The sequence below is a fragment of the Cavia porcellus genome, unplaced genomic scaffold (assembly GCF_034190915.1).
Source record: "Cavia porcellus strain 051 isolate PalLab524CR breed Dunkin Hartley unplaced genomic scaffold, mCavPor4.1 scaffold_25, whole genome shotgun sequence".
Classification (NCBI taxonomy): Eukaryota; Metazoa; Chordata; class Mammalia; order Rodentia; family Caviidae; genus Cavia; species Cavia porcellus.
In genome coordinates, this window is record NW_026947508.1 from 46,225,292 (window position 1) to 46,242,758 (window position 17,467).

A 17,467-nucleotide genomic window follows, 5' to 3' on the forward strand; every position below is an offset into this window, starting at 1 on the left:
TGTCCCATGTTTGTATCTTCAGAGCAAAATATGGCTGGAAAGAAACACACAGCCAGCTATGCTTTAAATTCATGAATACATGAATTCCAATGTATGATCACTAATTTCAAGCCTTAAAATGCTAGTCAGCAATCAAATACATTTCTCTAGCTTGCTCACTCTCCCACTTTCCTAGACAATGTTCTCTTCAAATCACTCATCTTTCTTCCTGGCTCCACTTAGTTGAAGACCTTACTTCCTCCTTCATAAGATAATGGTATGAAAGAGAACTCCCGCCAGCATATGTAACCTGCATCTGTGTTCAAGTCCTCCGCTTTTCCCACTGATGTGGGTGCATGGTCTGTGCTCCCAGCTGTGCTCCTCCACCTTCAGCCACACCCAAACTCTCTCCTTTGCTTTAAAGGAGAAATCCTTGAAAGGGCTATGAAATACTTCCTGTCTCCTAGTTTTGCCAAGTTTTCAACCTCACCACCCTAGCAAAAGTTTGTACCAGGGTTACTAATTTACTCCATGCTCTAAACCCAGCAGTCAATTCTCAGTCCCCGTATTCGTAACCTATCAGCCATATTCAACACACCAGACGTCTCATCTCCCTGTACAATTGTCTTTACTTGCCTGTCAGAATGCTTCACTTTCTCTTTTCAATTTTTCATTTTCAGTCTTATTTGCCAATTCTTCTGTATCTTCTCAACATCTTAATGCTGGAATATATCTCTAGCTGTAGTTCTTGTAACTTTTCTTCTTTCTGTCTTCACTCTCCCTAGTTGATATTCAGTTTCACGGTTTTATTTGTTTGCTTTTAGTGCTGGGGATTTGAACCCACAAATCTCATGGCTGTATATACCTTCTATATGCTGATGGCTTCCTAACTTGTATCTACAGTCAGGACCTTTCCCCTAACCTATAATCTCATTCCTTCAGCTGTTACTGTGTCTTGATGTTTGGTGATCTAACGGCTGTCTCCAATTTAACAGAACCCTTCGGACTCCAGATCTCCCCAAATTCTGCTTTCTCTGGAGTCTTCCTCATCTCAAAGGCATCACCAACATCCCAGTTGCTCAGATTCTTGATCCCTCCTATTTTCTCTCCCTTCTCATTCAATTCAAATCCTGCCATTAATATTTTCAATATGTACATAGAATCTGTTTACTTTCTTGGCCACTGCAACTGTCCTTTTTGTTCAAGACACCATCATTTCCAGCTACCTTTGTTGCAAACCCTAACTAGTTTTCCCTGCTTCTGCCTTTTACTGTGCATAATTTATTCTTGAAATACACATAATACTGTCTCAGGGAAATCCTCTTAAAATAGGACGTAAATAAGATAAAATAAGATGTAAATCACTAAAATGTTCTGGAATAAATAAACTAGTGACAGTTGTATAATTTTGTAAATATATTTAAAATCTCTGCGTTGAATATTTTTTTAAAAGGTAGTTTAATGGTGTATGAAATATATACCAATTTTTAAATGTTGTGATTTGTACCATAGTATCTTAGATTGGGTCCTGGAAGAGTAAAAAGGACATTAGTAGAAAAAAACTGCCAAAATGTGAATAAAGTCTGTAGTTTATTTAATCATATAGTATCAATGTTATGGCTTTGGTTTTGATAAATGCATCACAGATTTATAATATGTTAACATTTTAAAAATGGGCCAACGACACCTAAGAATTCTCTATACTATCACTCAAACTTCTCTATAAACTTAAAATAGCCAACTAAAAAGTTTATTTAAAAACATATCATAGAGGCTGGGGATTTAGCTCAGCAGCATAAGCACCTGCCTGGGAAGCACAAGGTCATGAGTTTGATCCCTGGTACCAAAAAAGAAAAAAAGTTGTCATAAAAATATATCATAGCTGGATGTAGTATACACCTGTAATCCCAGAACACAGGAGGCTGAGGCACAAGGACTGCCATGAGTTTGAGGGTAGCCTGGCCACAAAGCAAAATCCTGTCTCAAAAAAATTAAATTAAATTAAATTAAAATTAAAAAAAAAAAAAAACTCAGGAGAAGCTAAGGATATACTCAGCAGCCAAGTGTTTGCCTAGTACGCTTGAGGCCTTGGATTTACTCCCCCAAAATACCACATCTCCCAGAAAACACAGACTATGTCACTCCACGGCTCCGTGTTTACCACATATCATCACTATGCGTGCAAATTGTATCTGCACTGTCTACACCGAGTGTCCCTGAAAGGCAAGGGTGTTATTTCACCAAACCCCTGCACAACCTCAGAAAGGCAGGCATTTAAAACCATCATGTTTTTGCAAGTGTCTTTTCTTATACTAATAAAGTCTTGCCCCAATTAACCTAAAAAACTTGCATTCACCTAGGCATAGTGATGCATACCTATAATACCAGCATTATAAGCAGCCTAAGGCAGGAAGTCAGGAGGACTGAAAGTTCAAACTCAGTCCAGGTAATTCAATGACTTAACAAGACCCTTGTCTTGGTTACTTTTCTCCTGTTGCTGGGACAAAACACTCAATACTCAAAAGGAAGAACGGAAAAGTTTATTTAGCTTACAGTTTCTGGAGGTTTCAGTCCATACTCAGCTGGCTCCAATGCAGGGTGGCCTGGCTGAGGGGCAACCATTCATGGCAGCCTCAAGCAACAAGAGCAAAAAGGGCAAAAAGGAAGAAGCATGCCTCCTTCCCTCTCTTATAATATGCCCCTGGGCGGTGCAGCACTCACACTGCCAATCCCAGAGCTAGACAACAAACCAATCACAAACACTAGATTCAGCCACCTCCATGTTGCAAGAGGCTTGGCAGGGGTGTGGGTGCATCTGAACACAAACCATAACAACCCTGTATTTAAAAAAAAAAAAAAAATCTAGGCATGTAGCTCAGTATAAAGGTCCTGGGTTCAATCCTCCATGCTGAAAAACCAAAACCAACCTTATATTCCACTGTCAAGAGCCAGCTCAAAAGTATCTTCCCCTGTGAAGCCTTTGATGATTTTTCTAAGTTGAGGGAGCCGCTCCCCTCTAAGTTCCTAGCACACTTTCTTCATCTCTGTATTATATCATTTTTCTGTATTGTAGCTATTCATTTGCCCTTTTATGATAGTGCCTGGCACATAATAGCTGCATGACAAACGTTTACTCCATAACAAATGTTTACTGAATAAATGAATGTGCAAAGAAGGCCACTAGGTTATTTGTTTTTCTCTCACATAAATTTATATAAATGGAAGAAAGTTATGGCTCCACACAATGTATATTGAGGGTCACCCTGAATAGATAATCAGGATTGTTAGTTAATTCATTTACAAATTACAAAGGCAAACTACACCTGTGGTTCTAATTGACTTCCTATAGGCTTTATTGTGATTTTTAAAATCATGTTAAAGCCTCTTCCAGCAGCTGGCTCTTCAGGCTTCAGGGAGATGAAAGTCTCAGCATGTCCATGCAGCCACACCAGGAAGCTTGCTGCCTAGAAAAATCAATTCTGATTATCACAAGTGCTGAGCACAGGATGATGTACTCAAAACCTGTCTCCACATTCCTGGAACCACAGGGGCTTGTCAGAGCCCCAGTCTTTCTGTTCAGCCTCTCGACTTTTCTGTGCTGTTTATCAGCCTTTTCTCAGTCTTTAGCTGAGTTCCAGGAGTATTAAACTCACCTTCCTTGAAGGTGGCATGAGGAGTCCACATGGGTTTGTGGCAGGCTTTGTATGTCTGTCTGACTCCAAAGGGAGCCCCACATGCCTGAAGACTTTAATCAAGTTGTTTATCTCAGCTTTTATGAGTAATAAGGCTTTCTCCCCTCTCTCTGATTCCTGCATCTTTCTCTAAATAGATTCCAAACTTCAGCAGGGAAGAGGGCCATTTATTGACCTGCCTAGAACCTTAATAAAAAACTACTATTTGTTAAGCATTTATTCTTTGCCAGACACTATGCTCGTGCTTTACACACATTATTCCCTTTAAATCATCATCACCACAGCAAAACAAGTGGAATAACAGAGGTATATTCAAGTGTCATAATCACTAAGTGCTTAACAGGAGGGAATTTGGAAGAAAGGAGGAGGGGTAGGCCCACTAGCAAGGACAATGGCCTGTACACCTTTCACAAAGACAGAATTCCTGAATCTCCAATTCAAGCATGCTTAAGAGGCCAACCAGTCCATTCCCTTGTCTTTACACGAGTAATTCCAAACACACATGACACTCCTGGTCTTTAAAGCCTTTGACATGCACGTCACCAAAAAAAAAAAAAAAAAAAAAAAAAAAAAAAGCCTCACTTATGGAAGTAGGAAAAAAGAGACTCAGACTCTGCCTTTCCACGGTGGAGGCCCCGTGACTGCACCCCCTGGCAGGGACCATGCCTGGAGTGACCTGGTATAGTGCAGGTTATCAGCTAATGGTTTAGGTTGTGAAAAGAGCTGAGTGTGAATCACAGCTTCAAGATCAAGGATGAGACCTAAATCATAGTTTAGTCATTTCCAAGCTCTAAGTCTTAGTGCCCAAGTTCAAAACAGATCTACTTTTTCCTTCAGGACTCACACCATAGGTGAAATGAGTTCCTCTTCATTCATATACTTAGCATTTATCTCTCCTGCTAGAGGGCAAACTCCATGTGAGTAGGAAGCAAAAATGCCTGGCACATGGGAAGCACCAGATAAATGTGTACTGAATGAGTGAAACAATGAAGTTTATCCATTTCTTCTGTATAGTAACATAAAATCTCTGGCCTCAATCACCCCTTCTGTAAGGAGATAATTACCTCCCAGCATCAGAGGGAAGTTGTGAAGGACACTAAGAATGATGTAAAGCACATATCAGAAGAAACTGCAGGGCTGGCAGCATGCATAGTCCTTACTCAAGACTTCGCAGTTCTCCGTGCACTTTTCCTCCCCTTCCCCTACTTGATCTTCACAACCACAGATGAGGCGAGGAAAGCAAAGATTATTCATTTAGTAGTTGAACAAACAGGCTCCCAGAGAGAAAGGGTCATTGCAGGTCCTAAGATTTCAGGGCAGAGACAGGACTAGAACCCAAGACTCCCAAATCCTATGTTAGCTTGTAGATTCTTCCTCCGACTAGTGCATGCCTACTGCCTCTGCAATGGGCCCTGCCCACAGGTGATGGAAGCCCCTCTTGCTCATCTCTTCCCACAGGTCTTCAAGAGTTGCTCAGCAAACAGCCCCAGCAGTAAGTGGCCTGTAGTCAGGCCTGCTGCTATGAAGTTACTAAATCTTGTGTGTACTCTTGATCCCTACTAAGAGACGTCCCTCCTAACCACACTTCTCTGGGAAGATTTTCTTCCCTTATCCACCATCATTAGCCTCTCAGAGACCTATGCAGTAAGGGAACCCAGGAAACAGGACAGACACTTCTATTGTGGACAGTCCTGCTCTGCTGTCCTCATGATTGCCTTGTCTGTCCTCTCCACCTTTGATCCTAACAACAGCTTTGTAAAATTCCCTGGGAGAGCTCAAATGGAGGAATTGAATAAGCATTTTATACTATACTAGTGGGTCTCTGAGCACTATTCCAGCACTCCTGGGGCCTTAGATGGAAAAACCAAGGAGGAGACACAGTGATAGGGCACATAGACCAAGAGGCAGAGAACGGTAAGAACCTAACATTTCTTGTATTCCTAGTATATGCCAGCCACGGTATACTAGCTTCTCTCAACAAACCTGTGAGGTATTTTACTATTGTTTTTTGTTTTGTTTTGCATTTTTTTGACACATTCTTGCTATGTAGTCCAGGGTAGCCAAGCTGGTCTTAAACTCAAGACCCCATTGTATCAGCCTCCCAAAGTGCCAGGATCACAAGCATGTGCCACTATGCCTCTATGACCTTTAAAAAGCCCAGAAAGACTTTTATGGTTCAAGATATTTTGTATTCACAGAAGCTTACCAAAGCTTACACAGCTTTTTTAAACAACCACAGCCAGATGTAGTGGTTCATGCATGCAATCCTAGCATGGGAGGCTGAAGCAGGAGGATCTCAAGTTCAAGCCCAGACTAGGCACTTCATGACTTAGCAAGACCCTGTCACAGGGGCTGGGGATTTAGCTCAGCGGCATAAGCGCCTGCCTTACAAGCAGGCAGTCATGACTTTGATCCCTGGTACCGATAAAAAACGAAAAAGATAAAAAAAAAAAAAAAAAAGACCCTGTCACAAAAATAAAATTTAAAAAGGGCTGGCAATGTAACTCCAGTGCAAAGTTCTTGGGTTTGATTTGCAGTAAAAAAAAAATAAAATAAAATAAAAGCACATTTGTGTATACAGTAGATATATACGTTCTTTCCTCTCCCTTTACAACTGATAGATCACTGAATCTAGTCAATTCTAGTCCTAAGTTTCTCCTGAATCTCTCTCCTCATTTGTATAACTTATGTCACTTTGTCACTGTATTTGAATGTTTGTTTTCTTTCAAAATTCGTATATTGCAGCACTAACCCACAGCATGAACAAAATGAGGGCTCTAAAGAAGTTATTAAGGTTAGATGAGGTCACCAACGTGAGATCTTGATGCAATAGGATTACAAAGAGAGACGGATGCCACAGAATTTGCCCTCTCACTTTCTTCTATGCCCACCCATGGGGAAAGCCCGTGTGAGTACACAGGGAGGCCACAGCCACTTGCAACCCTGCTGGCACCCTAATCTTGGACCTCTTGCCTCTAGAACCATGAGAAAACAATTCCTGTTGTTTAAAACCACCCAGTTTTGTACTCTGTTGTGGGAACCCGAGCAGATTAATATATGCTTAAGCATATATTATTATTATTAGCTTATTAATAGTTTGGACCCTTATAATGTTCCCAAACTACATGCATCTTGTTTGCTGGCTTGTTTTCTTGCTTTTCTTCCTTTCTTTTATAGCCAATTAATATGTTAGTTATTTTAAATAGCTGTATGAGGTATAAGTGATATTCAAAAATACACATATTTATTACGTGCAATTTGAGAAATTTAGAACCAAATCATGATTCTTTGCTCCATTTCTTCATCTTTTACCTGAAGCCATGGATTTTTTAATAAAATGCAAATGTAACTTTGTTAAAACATTTATGCCTCTCCAGTGCCTATAATAGAGGTCTCTTAATTTATGTCCTTTTTAAATAAGAAAAATTTAGGTACATGCACAGTAGGTGACAAAACACAATAGCATTAAAATATATAAAAATGAGGGGCTGGGGATTTAGCTCAGCGGCATAAGCACCTGCCTTACAAGCAGGTAGTCGTGAGTTCGATCCCCGGTACCGATAAAAAAGAAAAAGACAAATATATACATATATATATATGAAAAACATTAAAAAGTTTAAATTTTAATGTGTCTATTTTGGGGGGGTTAGATTTTTGTTTACTTTTTGCTTTTTTGTCTTTTTGAGACAGAGTCTCACACTATACAGGCTGACCTTGAGCTCACTTTGTAGCCCAAACCCATCTCAAACTCACAACAATCCCTCTGCCTCTGCCTCCCAAATACTGAGATTACAGGGGTGAGCCATCTATGAACAGGACATAAAACTATTCATTTTGCCACAAATCCTTTGATTTTGTTTGTTTTTGAGATAAAGTCTTACTTTGTAGCCTCAGCTGGTGTGGCCTTGAACTCACCATGTAGACCAGGCTAGCCTTGAACTCCTGCTCCGAGCTCATGCTCTTAAGTACTGGGATTACAGGTGTGCCCCACCACATCTGGCTTGATGGTTTTGTTTTTCTTTTTAAAACAAAACAATGTGATTGACTAAGTGAGATCTAATTTGATCTTCATTGATTTTACCTCAACATGCAGCTGCCAATGAAGCTGGGCCAGGAGTTGGAAAAACATCAGCACAACCATTTTGTTAGGCTCACTTTTACTGTACTATACTTAGCACAGTCTTCAACCAGAGGTTTCTTTACATGATTCTCTAAAAGCCATGTATCCACTGTGAGGTTTCATTTAGTTAAAACGTAATGGTATCATCAATAAATCCACTTAACAAGGCATAGTAAAACTGCAAAGTTTCAGAATAAGCTGAAAATGAACAAAGAAGAAATGGAACCACCATTGCCAACCCTAGAGAATGCTTTTTGAGAGTAGGATACGTGACCACATAATAAAGCAACCAAATGAAGACATCTGTCTCAATCCACATAGTAAATAGTTGTAAAAGCTATTTTATATTCATATGTGAAAAATGCGATCTAATAATTTCAGCAACTCCCTAAGGAGTCCTAAGACATGTGCCCTCTGGCACTGGCAAGAAACTTCTGTTACTTTAAAGTCTCTCTGACCCCCAGCTGGCCACTTGTACCCTCTCAGCACATTTCCCTCTCTGTATCCTCTCCCTGCTCTTTCACAGCCTTGATCTCGTTTTCCTGTGTTGCTCACCATGCCCTACATCCCCTGAGCTCTCACACCTCTCTGTGCGGAGTAGTTCTTAACTAACAGTTGTTGTTGGGCGTGGAGGTCAGTGGTAGAGCACTTGTCCAGCATGTGTGAGGCCCTGGTTTGAACCTCTATACTGCAAAACCCAACTACAATAAATGTGTATCAACTCTGACCACAAGGTAAACTAGATCAGTGGTTCTCCAAAGCCTTGTAACCACCTAGAAGACTTCTACCATAAAGCGTTCAGCCTCAGCCCAGGATTTTGGGTTGAAGAGGCCTGAAGTGGGACTTAAGAACTTGCATTTCTAACAAATCCCCAAGTGTTGCTGATGATATAAATTAGTCTAAAGAAAATACTTTGAGAAACAATGAGCTAGATGAACCTTGATAGTTTCTCCCATATTTAATGATTTATAAATTCTTGGTACTTTTTTTTTTTTGAGATAAGGTATTGCTATGTAGTTCAGGCTGGCCTGGACACTGGACTCACTATGTAGTCCAGGCTGATCTTGAATCCATGGCAATCCACCTGCCTCTGTCTCATGAGTGCTGGGATTACAGGTATGTGCCACCACATCTAGCAGTACATTGGCACCTTTAATAGTGAGTAAACAACTACTTAAAATATCATAAATGGAAATATGGGCTCTGTAACACTCAGATGCACTCAGAGAAAACACATAATTTGGAATCAAAAGATGCGCGTTCAAATTTTACTCAACAGCTGTGTGATTAACTTAAGGCAAATTAATTTCTGAGTTTTTTGCTCTATAGTAAAAGAGTTCTACTTTATGGTGTTAATTGTAAGATAATATCAATGCACAGGAAATAATTAATAAAAAGTACTGTATACAAATACCCCAATAAGAAATATATACAATATTTTAATGTACATTTATAAGTATAATAGACACTAAAAAATACTTTTTGTGTGTGTGGTACAGGAGGTTGAATCTAGAATCTTTGGACTAAGCTGCCTCTCTGCCTCTTGCTTTTACTTTTTATTCTGAGACAAGGTTTTTACTAAGTCACTACATTGCCCAGGCTGGCTTGAACTTGTGATCCTCTGGGAGCCTTAGCCTCCTAGAGTGCTAGGATTACAGGCATAGCTACCACTCCAAGTTAAAATAATCCTTTTTTTTTTTTTTGGTCTCTTTGAGACAGGGTCTCACCGTGCAGTTCAGACTGACTGTGAGCTCACTTTGTAACCCAGGCTGGTTTCGAACTTACAATCCTCCTGCCCCAGCCTCCTGAGTGCTAGGATTACAGATGTACAGCACCACGCCCTGCTACATTTTTTAATACTTTTACAAATTTTCAAAATTTCCAATCCCAGTACTAATTTATTTATAAATATATGACCTACATATTTCTGTATAATCTAAAATATGTACATGTAAACTAGTTGTGGCAGTGTATGCTTGTAATTCCAGCACTCTGGGAGACTGGCGGTAAGAGGACTACAAATTCAATCCCAGCCTGAATGATGCAGTAATGTAGCAAAACCTTATCTCTAAATAAGACTTGGAATTAGATCCTCCAGTCCCAGTCAACTCTGTATCTGGTTATACTTCATGAGAGGCTCCAAGTCACTCCCAAATGTTAGAACCACCCACCCACACACACACCACCACAAAACTGGGAAATAATAAGCTATTATTTTACAACACCAAGTATTTAAGTAACCTGTTATACAATAATCAGTAATTGATATAGCAGCTAACATTTATTGTGTTCTTCCTATGTTCCAGGAATAACACTAAGCACCCAAATGATGTAGATATGATTATAATCTCTTAAGAAAAAGGATGATTCAGAGAGTTTCCTAGTCAAGTTTCCATGGCTAGGAAAGAGTAGAGGTAGAATATGAATTGAAGACTCTTAACTCCAAAGCCCAGTTACTTGGTCGCTCATTTACACAAGCCATGATAGAGTTTTTTGGACAGCTAAGCAGCAGAGACACCTAAAACCTTCCCCCTTCAGGAAGGCCAACCTAAGTAAAAACAGCATGGGGAAGCCGAGGGGCCAAATCTGTAATTGCATACACACCTGATTCTATCCAACCTGGAAGTTCTGATCAGCTTTTGAATTCACCGATTTTCCCTCTGGACAGTCCTGCCCAAGAGGCCCAGAACTCACCCAGATCTGCAGCTTCACTCGTTTCTCATGACGATAGACCGTCTTCACTTTGAAGTCAATGCCCACAGTGCTGACAAAGGCCGGGATGAAAGTGTCATCAGCATAGCGGAAGAGGAAGGACGTTTTGCCAACGCTGCTGTTACCGATGATAAGCAGTTTGAACATATAGTCAAAATTCTGGTCAGAGGCATCTTTGACTCCAGTTTTACTATCAGTCACTGAAGCCATCTGCAAGAAAGACCTGCGGTCACTCAGGAACACTCCTCTAATGTGCCTTTGAGTCCCCACCCTGCTAGTGTCACTCAGTCCAGCATCACAGAGGAAGTACACACTACTTGGGAACACTTCATGACTGCACCTGCCTCAAATGTTATCTCGGGATTGGGGTGGAACCCAGCTCCTCCCATTCATTCCTTCAGCAAATATTGACTGAGCACATTGGTCTGGGGTGAGCCCTATGCTGGGCAGGGGGAATACAAACATGAATCAGACACGATGTCCGGCCTCTGGGTGGCCACAAGCTGGATTGAAAGAATAGTGAAACACAAGTTACAAAGCAGTAGGTCAGTGATAAAACAGGGAAGCCACAGCTGAAACAGTCCACAAGAAGCTTCTAATCTAGTCTAAGAACATGGTAACCAAGAAAAAATCTACTGTAGGAGATAGGGCTCACTGTGGAGCTAGCATCTTATTTTCTTTTCTTTCTTTCTTTTTTTTTTTTTTTTATCAGTACGAGGATCGAACTCAGACTGCCTGCTTGCATGGCAGGTGCTTATGCCGCTGAGCTAAATCCCCAGCCCCTCAATCTCTATTTTCAAACTTTCATAGCTCCCCATAGCTATAAATAGTTAAACCCAAGTTTCCAGCTTAACAAGTAAGTGACCAAAGAATCAACTCTCATGAGTCTTTCTTCCCAGTCCTTCTATCAATCTGTATATCAAAGTATACTTTACTTTGAATATGCCACAGTATTCTTTTCTTTTGTCCTTTTACATATATATTCCTTCTGCCTAGAATGCTCTTTTATCTATAACAAACCCCTATTCAGTGGCAGGGGATTTAGCTCAATGGCATCAGCGCCTGCCTGGCTAAACGCTAGATTGTGAGTTTGATCCCTGGCACCAAAATAAATAAACAAACCCCTATTCATCCTTGTAAATCCAGGCCAACCATCATCTTCCTGGTGCACAGCGAAAGCATGTACTCCTGCTCCTGTAGCCCAAGAATAATTTAATGGCATTTGTGTCATCGCCAAACCATTTACCATTTCTGACTCCTGTTTTAGACTGAGCGTCTATTCAGCATGTATTCCACTGCAGCATGCCTGATGTTTAGTAGAAATCCTACTTCACAAATGCACTCAGTAAATGTGGACTACTGATTTAATAAAAATCACTTCATCATTCCAGGGCCCCAATGGCCCCTTCTAGTACAGGACTTGGATGAGACAGCAATGACTAAAGTCTTTGTAAACCAGTAAATTCACAGAGGTGTAAACTTAAGTCCATATAGTTCCATCCTTCAAAGTCGTTAATGTGTTATTTGCTGATTAGTTAATTAAGCAAATACTCATGATGTGCCAAGGCTACCACCGTTCTCTTTCCCTAGAATCATTTGAAAGTGAACCTCATAATCTGTCACTTGGTCCTATGACCTGATTTGAGACTTTAACTGTATACCGCAGAAGCCACAGGTACCATGCTTCTCCATCTTAAGTCTCTCCTCTTGCTCAATGCTAGATACTCAAATGGGCAGTGTAAGAAAGTGGTTAGAGGAGGATGGGAGGTCAGTCTTAACGTGAACTAATATTCAAGCTGTTACTCTCGATGCTGGGACTGGGAGGATCCATCAAGAAGCCTACTAGCCAGCCTTTCTGGTAAGCCTTGCAAGCCATCAGCGCCTCCTTTGAGCCTACCAGTGCACAGCCTGAGAATCAACCTCTACCCATAAGGAACCCGCTGGTTTTGTAGACAGGACCAGTTGATAGCAACTAAGATAGGTAAAGCAACTAAATGCATGTATTGTCTGGTTAATTTGCAGGTTTGGGGCCAGCAGTCTGAGCAATCTCTTGGGAGGATGACAGTATGCAATATGGCAAATATACGAATTTCCTTCTATCTTGTCTTTGAAATCCAATATTCTCATTGTTTTGGTTTGTTATGATTGTTTTGCTTTATTCTGTTGGGTTTTTGGTTTGATTGTGCTATACCTGATGGAATGGACAACTACAATGAAGATAACAAGATACACTATGGTAGCTACTGCTGTTTTCCTAGTATCCTACTTTGTAGCTCTGTTGGGTGCTTTGTTTTGATTGCCTTTGTTCTGTTTTGTTCTGTTGGATTTTATTATCTTTAAAATTACTCTCTTTGGGAATCCCTAGTTTTTCTATCCGAAGGAAAAAAAGGGAATGAGACTGGTGAATTAGCTATCTAAACCTCTCAGATGCACTGTAAGGACAAGAAACCAGTGAGAATAGAAGGTTTAAAGCCCTCTTGAAGAAACATCAGACAAATAATTAGGATTAATAGCAATCCTTTAATTTGAATTTGTCACTATTAGCCTTGTGTGGCCTCTGTTCTTCCTGTTCTCTGCTCCCAGCTCTCAAACCTTTATCTGAAACCCTCAATTTCATCTTGTATCAATCTGCTCATGACATGGCACACTTGGCTGGTATAGAACATGCTCGAGACTCTCAGTGACACAGGCAAAGTACTTACATGGAGAAAGTGAAGATGGCTTAGCAGGTAATACTGGATGCTAAAACTGTCTCCCAGCTTTCACTTGTCAGCTTATCATGGTAAACAATGCAAAGCCTGTTTCAAGAATTGACAATTGGCTGAGTGCGGTGACACACCTACAAACCCAGCACCTTGAAAGGCTGATGAAGTAGGAGGATCACAAGTTTGAGCCCAGCCTGGGCAACATAGTGAAAGAGAAAATACAGAAGAGCAGGAATGTAGTTCAGTACAGAGCCCCAATGTTTAATCCCTAGTAACACACACACACACACACACACACACACACACACACACACACCAAGGCAATTTAAAAGAATTATGTATTTTTTAAAATCTAAAACAAGGGAAGCCACTACAGTGACTTTACACCATCCCCATTCTGATGCCAGTCATAGTTTCATGTTCACAGACCATTTTCACTATGAAAGTATATACTCAGTATAAAAGCTCTGAAATTTATACAAAAATGTAAAAAAGAACACTTAAAATTACTTGACATTTCACCCATTCAGAAAGACTACTGTTAATATTTTAGTGTATTTCCTCTAATATATTTTCTGGTTTTAAATTATGTATTATCGAGCCATGTATGGTGGCTCACAAGCATGGCCTGTAATCCCAGCACTTAGGAGGCTGAGGCAGAAGTATCATTTCGAGTTCAAGACCAGCCTGGACCACAAAGTGAGCTCAAAGCTAGCCTGAATTACACAGTGAGATCCTGTCTCAAAAAGACAAAAAAAATATATTTTTTCTTTTATTTGTTCTTTTAAGAGGTAATATACACTTACTAAAAACAATTCATCAAATATTTACTAATTGTATTGACTTTTCACTGTATGTAATGTGCATTATTTTCTTACTTTTTAGCCAAAAGAAAGTGATACGGAAATTAAAGTCTATAGTGAAAAATAAATCTTTGTTCTCAATATCTAGTTTCCCACCCTAGAGACAAATGTTACTAACTTATGTAGCCTTTAGAGGTAATCTTTGCATATACAAGCATAGGAGTCTACTCACACCTTTACTTATATATAAATGACTCAACACCATACAGGCTAGTCTGCACTTTTAAAGCATATTTTAATAGCTGACATATGCACAGAAGGTGTAGACTATTAGAATGTATGCTATGTTATCATGTGGCAAAAGTACTTAAATATTGAGACTTTAAAAATTCTTCATAAGTATCATTTCAGTAATATCTATATACTATTCCATCCTCTAAATAGGTTGGATGACCAATCTTTTGATCAACCTTTAGGAAGAGAGTTATTTTTAATTAAAAGCAGTTTTTTGTTTTTGTTTTTAAGACAAAATGTATTTCAGAATGCCCTTGAACTTACTACATAGTCCAGGCTAGCCTCAAACTCACAGCAATCCTCCTGTCTCAGCCTCCCTAGTGCTATGATTATAGATCACCACCACGCCCAGCCTCAAAGCAGTTTTTAAATTGTTTTCTATTCATAATTATTACAAATTAAACTGCAGTGAACATTTCTTTACATGAATCTTTGTGTGCTTTCTTAATTATCTCTTTGAGAGAGATTCCAGAAGTAGAATTTCTGGTCAAAGAGAACTTTCACCCAAATTTGATTCTCATCTCAATTTCGTGTAAATACTTTATATCTTATTTTACTATCTAAATAAACCTGGGAAATAAAGTTGGAAGGGCAGGGTTTATTAATCCCATATGAATTAAGAACATTTGCCCAAACCTCATAGCTAACCATCAGACTAGATTTAGTATCCTGCACAGTTACGGGAAAGTTTAAAATTGTTGCTCTAAACTAGGTGAGATAGCCTGATACAGTGGTACACACTCATAATTCCAATAGGAGGACTGCTGTGAGTTCAAGGCCAACCTGGGCTATATAGTGACTTCAAGGTCAGCCTGAACCACATGGCAAGACCTCATCTCAAAAACCTAAAGATAGATAGATAATAGATAGATAGATGGGCAGATAGATAGATTAGATAGGCTGGATAAAGTGACATACGCCGGGGCTGGGGATTTAGCTCAGCGGCATAAGCGCCTGCCTTGAAAGCAGGCAGTCGTGAGTTCAATCCCTGGTACCGATAAAAAGGAAAAAGACAAAAAAAAAAAAAAAGTGACATACGCCTATAATCTTAGCTACTCAGGAGACAGACAATAATCCTAGTGCTTGGGAGGTTGAGGCAGGAGGATTGCCTTAAATTCAAGGCCATCCTGGACAATATAGTTCAAGCCCAGCCTGAATTACACCAAGACCCCATTCAACAAAATACATACATACATACATACATACATACATGCCAATCAGGGGATGGGGATGTAGCTCAGTAGTATGGCACTTGCCTGCATGGTTGAGGTCCTGGGTTCAATCCCCAGGACCAATAAATAAATAAATTCATTGTTGCTTTATCCATCACTAGTGTATTTGAGCAAGTCAGATCAACTGTCTAAGCCACAGCATCATTACCTTAAAGAGAATACTGCCTACTTAGTGGAGCTTTAGTACAAACAGAATAAGGAGCACTACATAAAACGTTCTTTGTTGGCCCACAGAAGGTACTTGATATTATTATTTTGCTGGTCCACTTAATTCACTGCTGCAGTCAGATCTTGCTCAGCTGTCCTTCCCTTCACCCTAGGACTATTTGGTGCTGATACAATGAACATTAGTATCTTCCTGCCTCTTTGTATTCAGGAGTTTTTTTTTCACCCTTCACTAGTCAACATTAGACTGACAGTAAATCTTTATCAGATCTTACTTCTTTCAACAAACATTTATTAAGCAAATGCCAAACTACTATTGCAAATGTTGTAGTACTGGTTTTCATTTTTTTCAATGCAGTCAGCTCTTACATTGCTAGAAGTAGAAAAATCTTACAGTTGCAGCTTTCTCATAATAAACCATATCACAGCTAGTCCCAGTTTTCATGTATGAAGTCAGGCAGACCACTAATATTCTCTGACTCAGTGTCCTCATTTGATAATAATACGATTTCACAAGGCTGCTGTGATTTTTTTTTGTGTGTGTGTGTGTCTTTTTTTTTTTCGTTTTTATAGGTACCAGGGATCGAACTCACGACTGCCTGCTTGCAAGGCAGGCGCTTATGCTAGTGAGCTAAATCCCCAGCCCCGGCTGCTGTGATTTTTAAATGACTGAATAAAAGTATGCCTCATACACTGTATTGAAAACAGTACAGGGGCTGGGGATTTAGCTCAGCAGCATAAGCGCCTGCCTTGCAAGCAGGCAGTCGTGAGTTTGATCCCTGGTACCGATAAAAGACGAAAAAGACAAAAAAAGAAAAAAGTACATGTGGCCTCGTGTAGAATCAGTGTTAGACTTACTTACCTTTATTAGCTATTCCTACCACAGGTGTGAGTGGGGAGGGATGGCAAAAGTACAAGATAATATTAATCCCCAGTCCAATCTGCCTGTTCCATTTCACCTGACATTTTACAGGTAAAACATAGGGGCTTTGTGATTTGTCTAACATCACACAGTAAGTAGTTCATAATCAGAATTCTACTGCCTAATATGCCCCAGATTTGACCAGGTAGTCAGAAAATAAAAACCATAGCAATTTTATCACGAGTAAAGCACTTATAACACTGCACAGCTTAGTTACCATACAGTACTTGCCATACTGTATCACCAACATCTGCTTCGGTTCACGGAATACCGCTCTCCCAGTAGGTGGTATGAGAACACAGAAAGAGAGACAGTAGAAGGATTGAGATGGCAGCCCCCAAGGGAGTCTTCTCAGGAGGAGGGCAAGGGCACAAAGACATCTGGAACACAGGCAAAAAGCATCCCAGCAGGCAACCGCCTGAGGCGGATCTGAGCAGACAGGTCACTGCACAGTGGTGCAAACAGAACTGCATTTGTAGGATAAGCATCAATCAAATCATCCCTCTCGTTTGTGACAGTAACATAAAATGATATGGCTGGGTGGCTCACTGTCTCTGTGATGAGCAATACAGATGAAGGCTAGTAACCATTTGGGAAGTCATCTCTGGTCCCAGGCTGGGAGAAGAAAGAAATGGCTCCTCTGAAAAATAACTCTTTCAACCTCCCAGAAGGCAGAAATAAACACCTAAGGAAAACTCAACTTCAGCCTGGAAAGAGGGGAGGTTCAGAGGAGAAAAGAGCCACAAAACCCACCAAACACAGATCACCACTTACTAAATGTAATTAAAGGACCAGATATGCTGGTACAGTCAAAAGACTAAGCATGAGATTGAGTGTAAGAAA

At 40.1% G+C, this 17,467-nt stretch overlaps 1 protein-coding gene across 2 annotated transcripts in view; it reads right to left on the reverse strand.

Moving 5' to 3' along the window:
- The window catches only part of Rab3b (RAB3B, member RAS oncogene family), an 88,020-nt gene that overhangs the window by 39,759 nt on the left and 30,794 nt on the right, over window positions 1-17,467 (reverse strand). For both annotated transcript variants that reach the window (XM_063235193.1, XM_003463066.5), the window contains exon 2: window positions 10,486-10,713. In XM_063235193.1, the coding sequence (XP_063091263.1) occupies window positions 10,486-10,713 (228 nt within the window). The remainder of the gene's footprint in view (window positions 1-10,485; window positions 10,714-17,467) is intronic.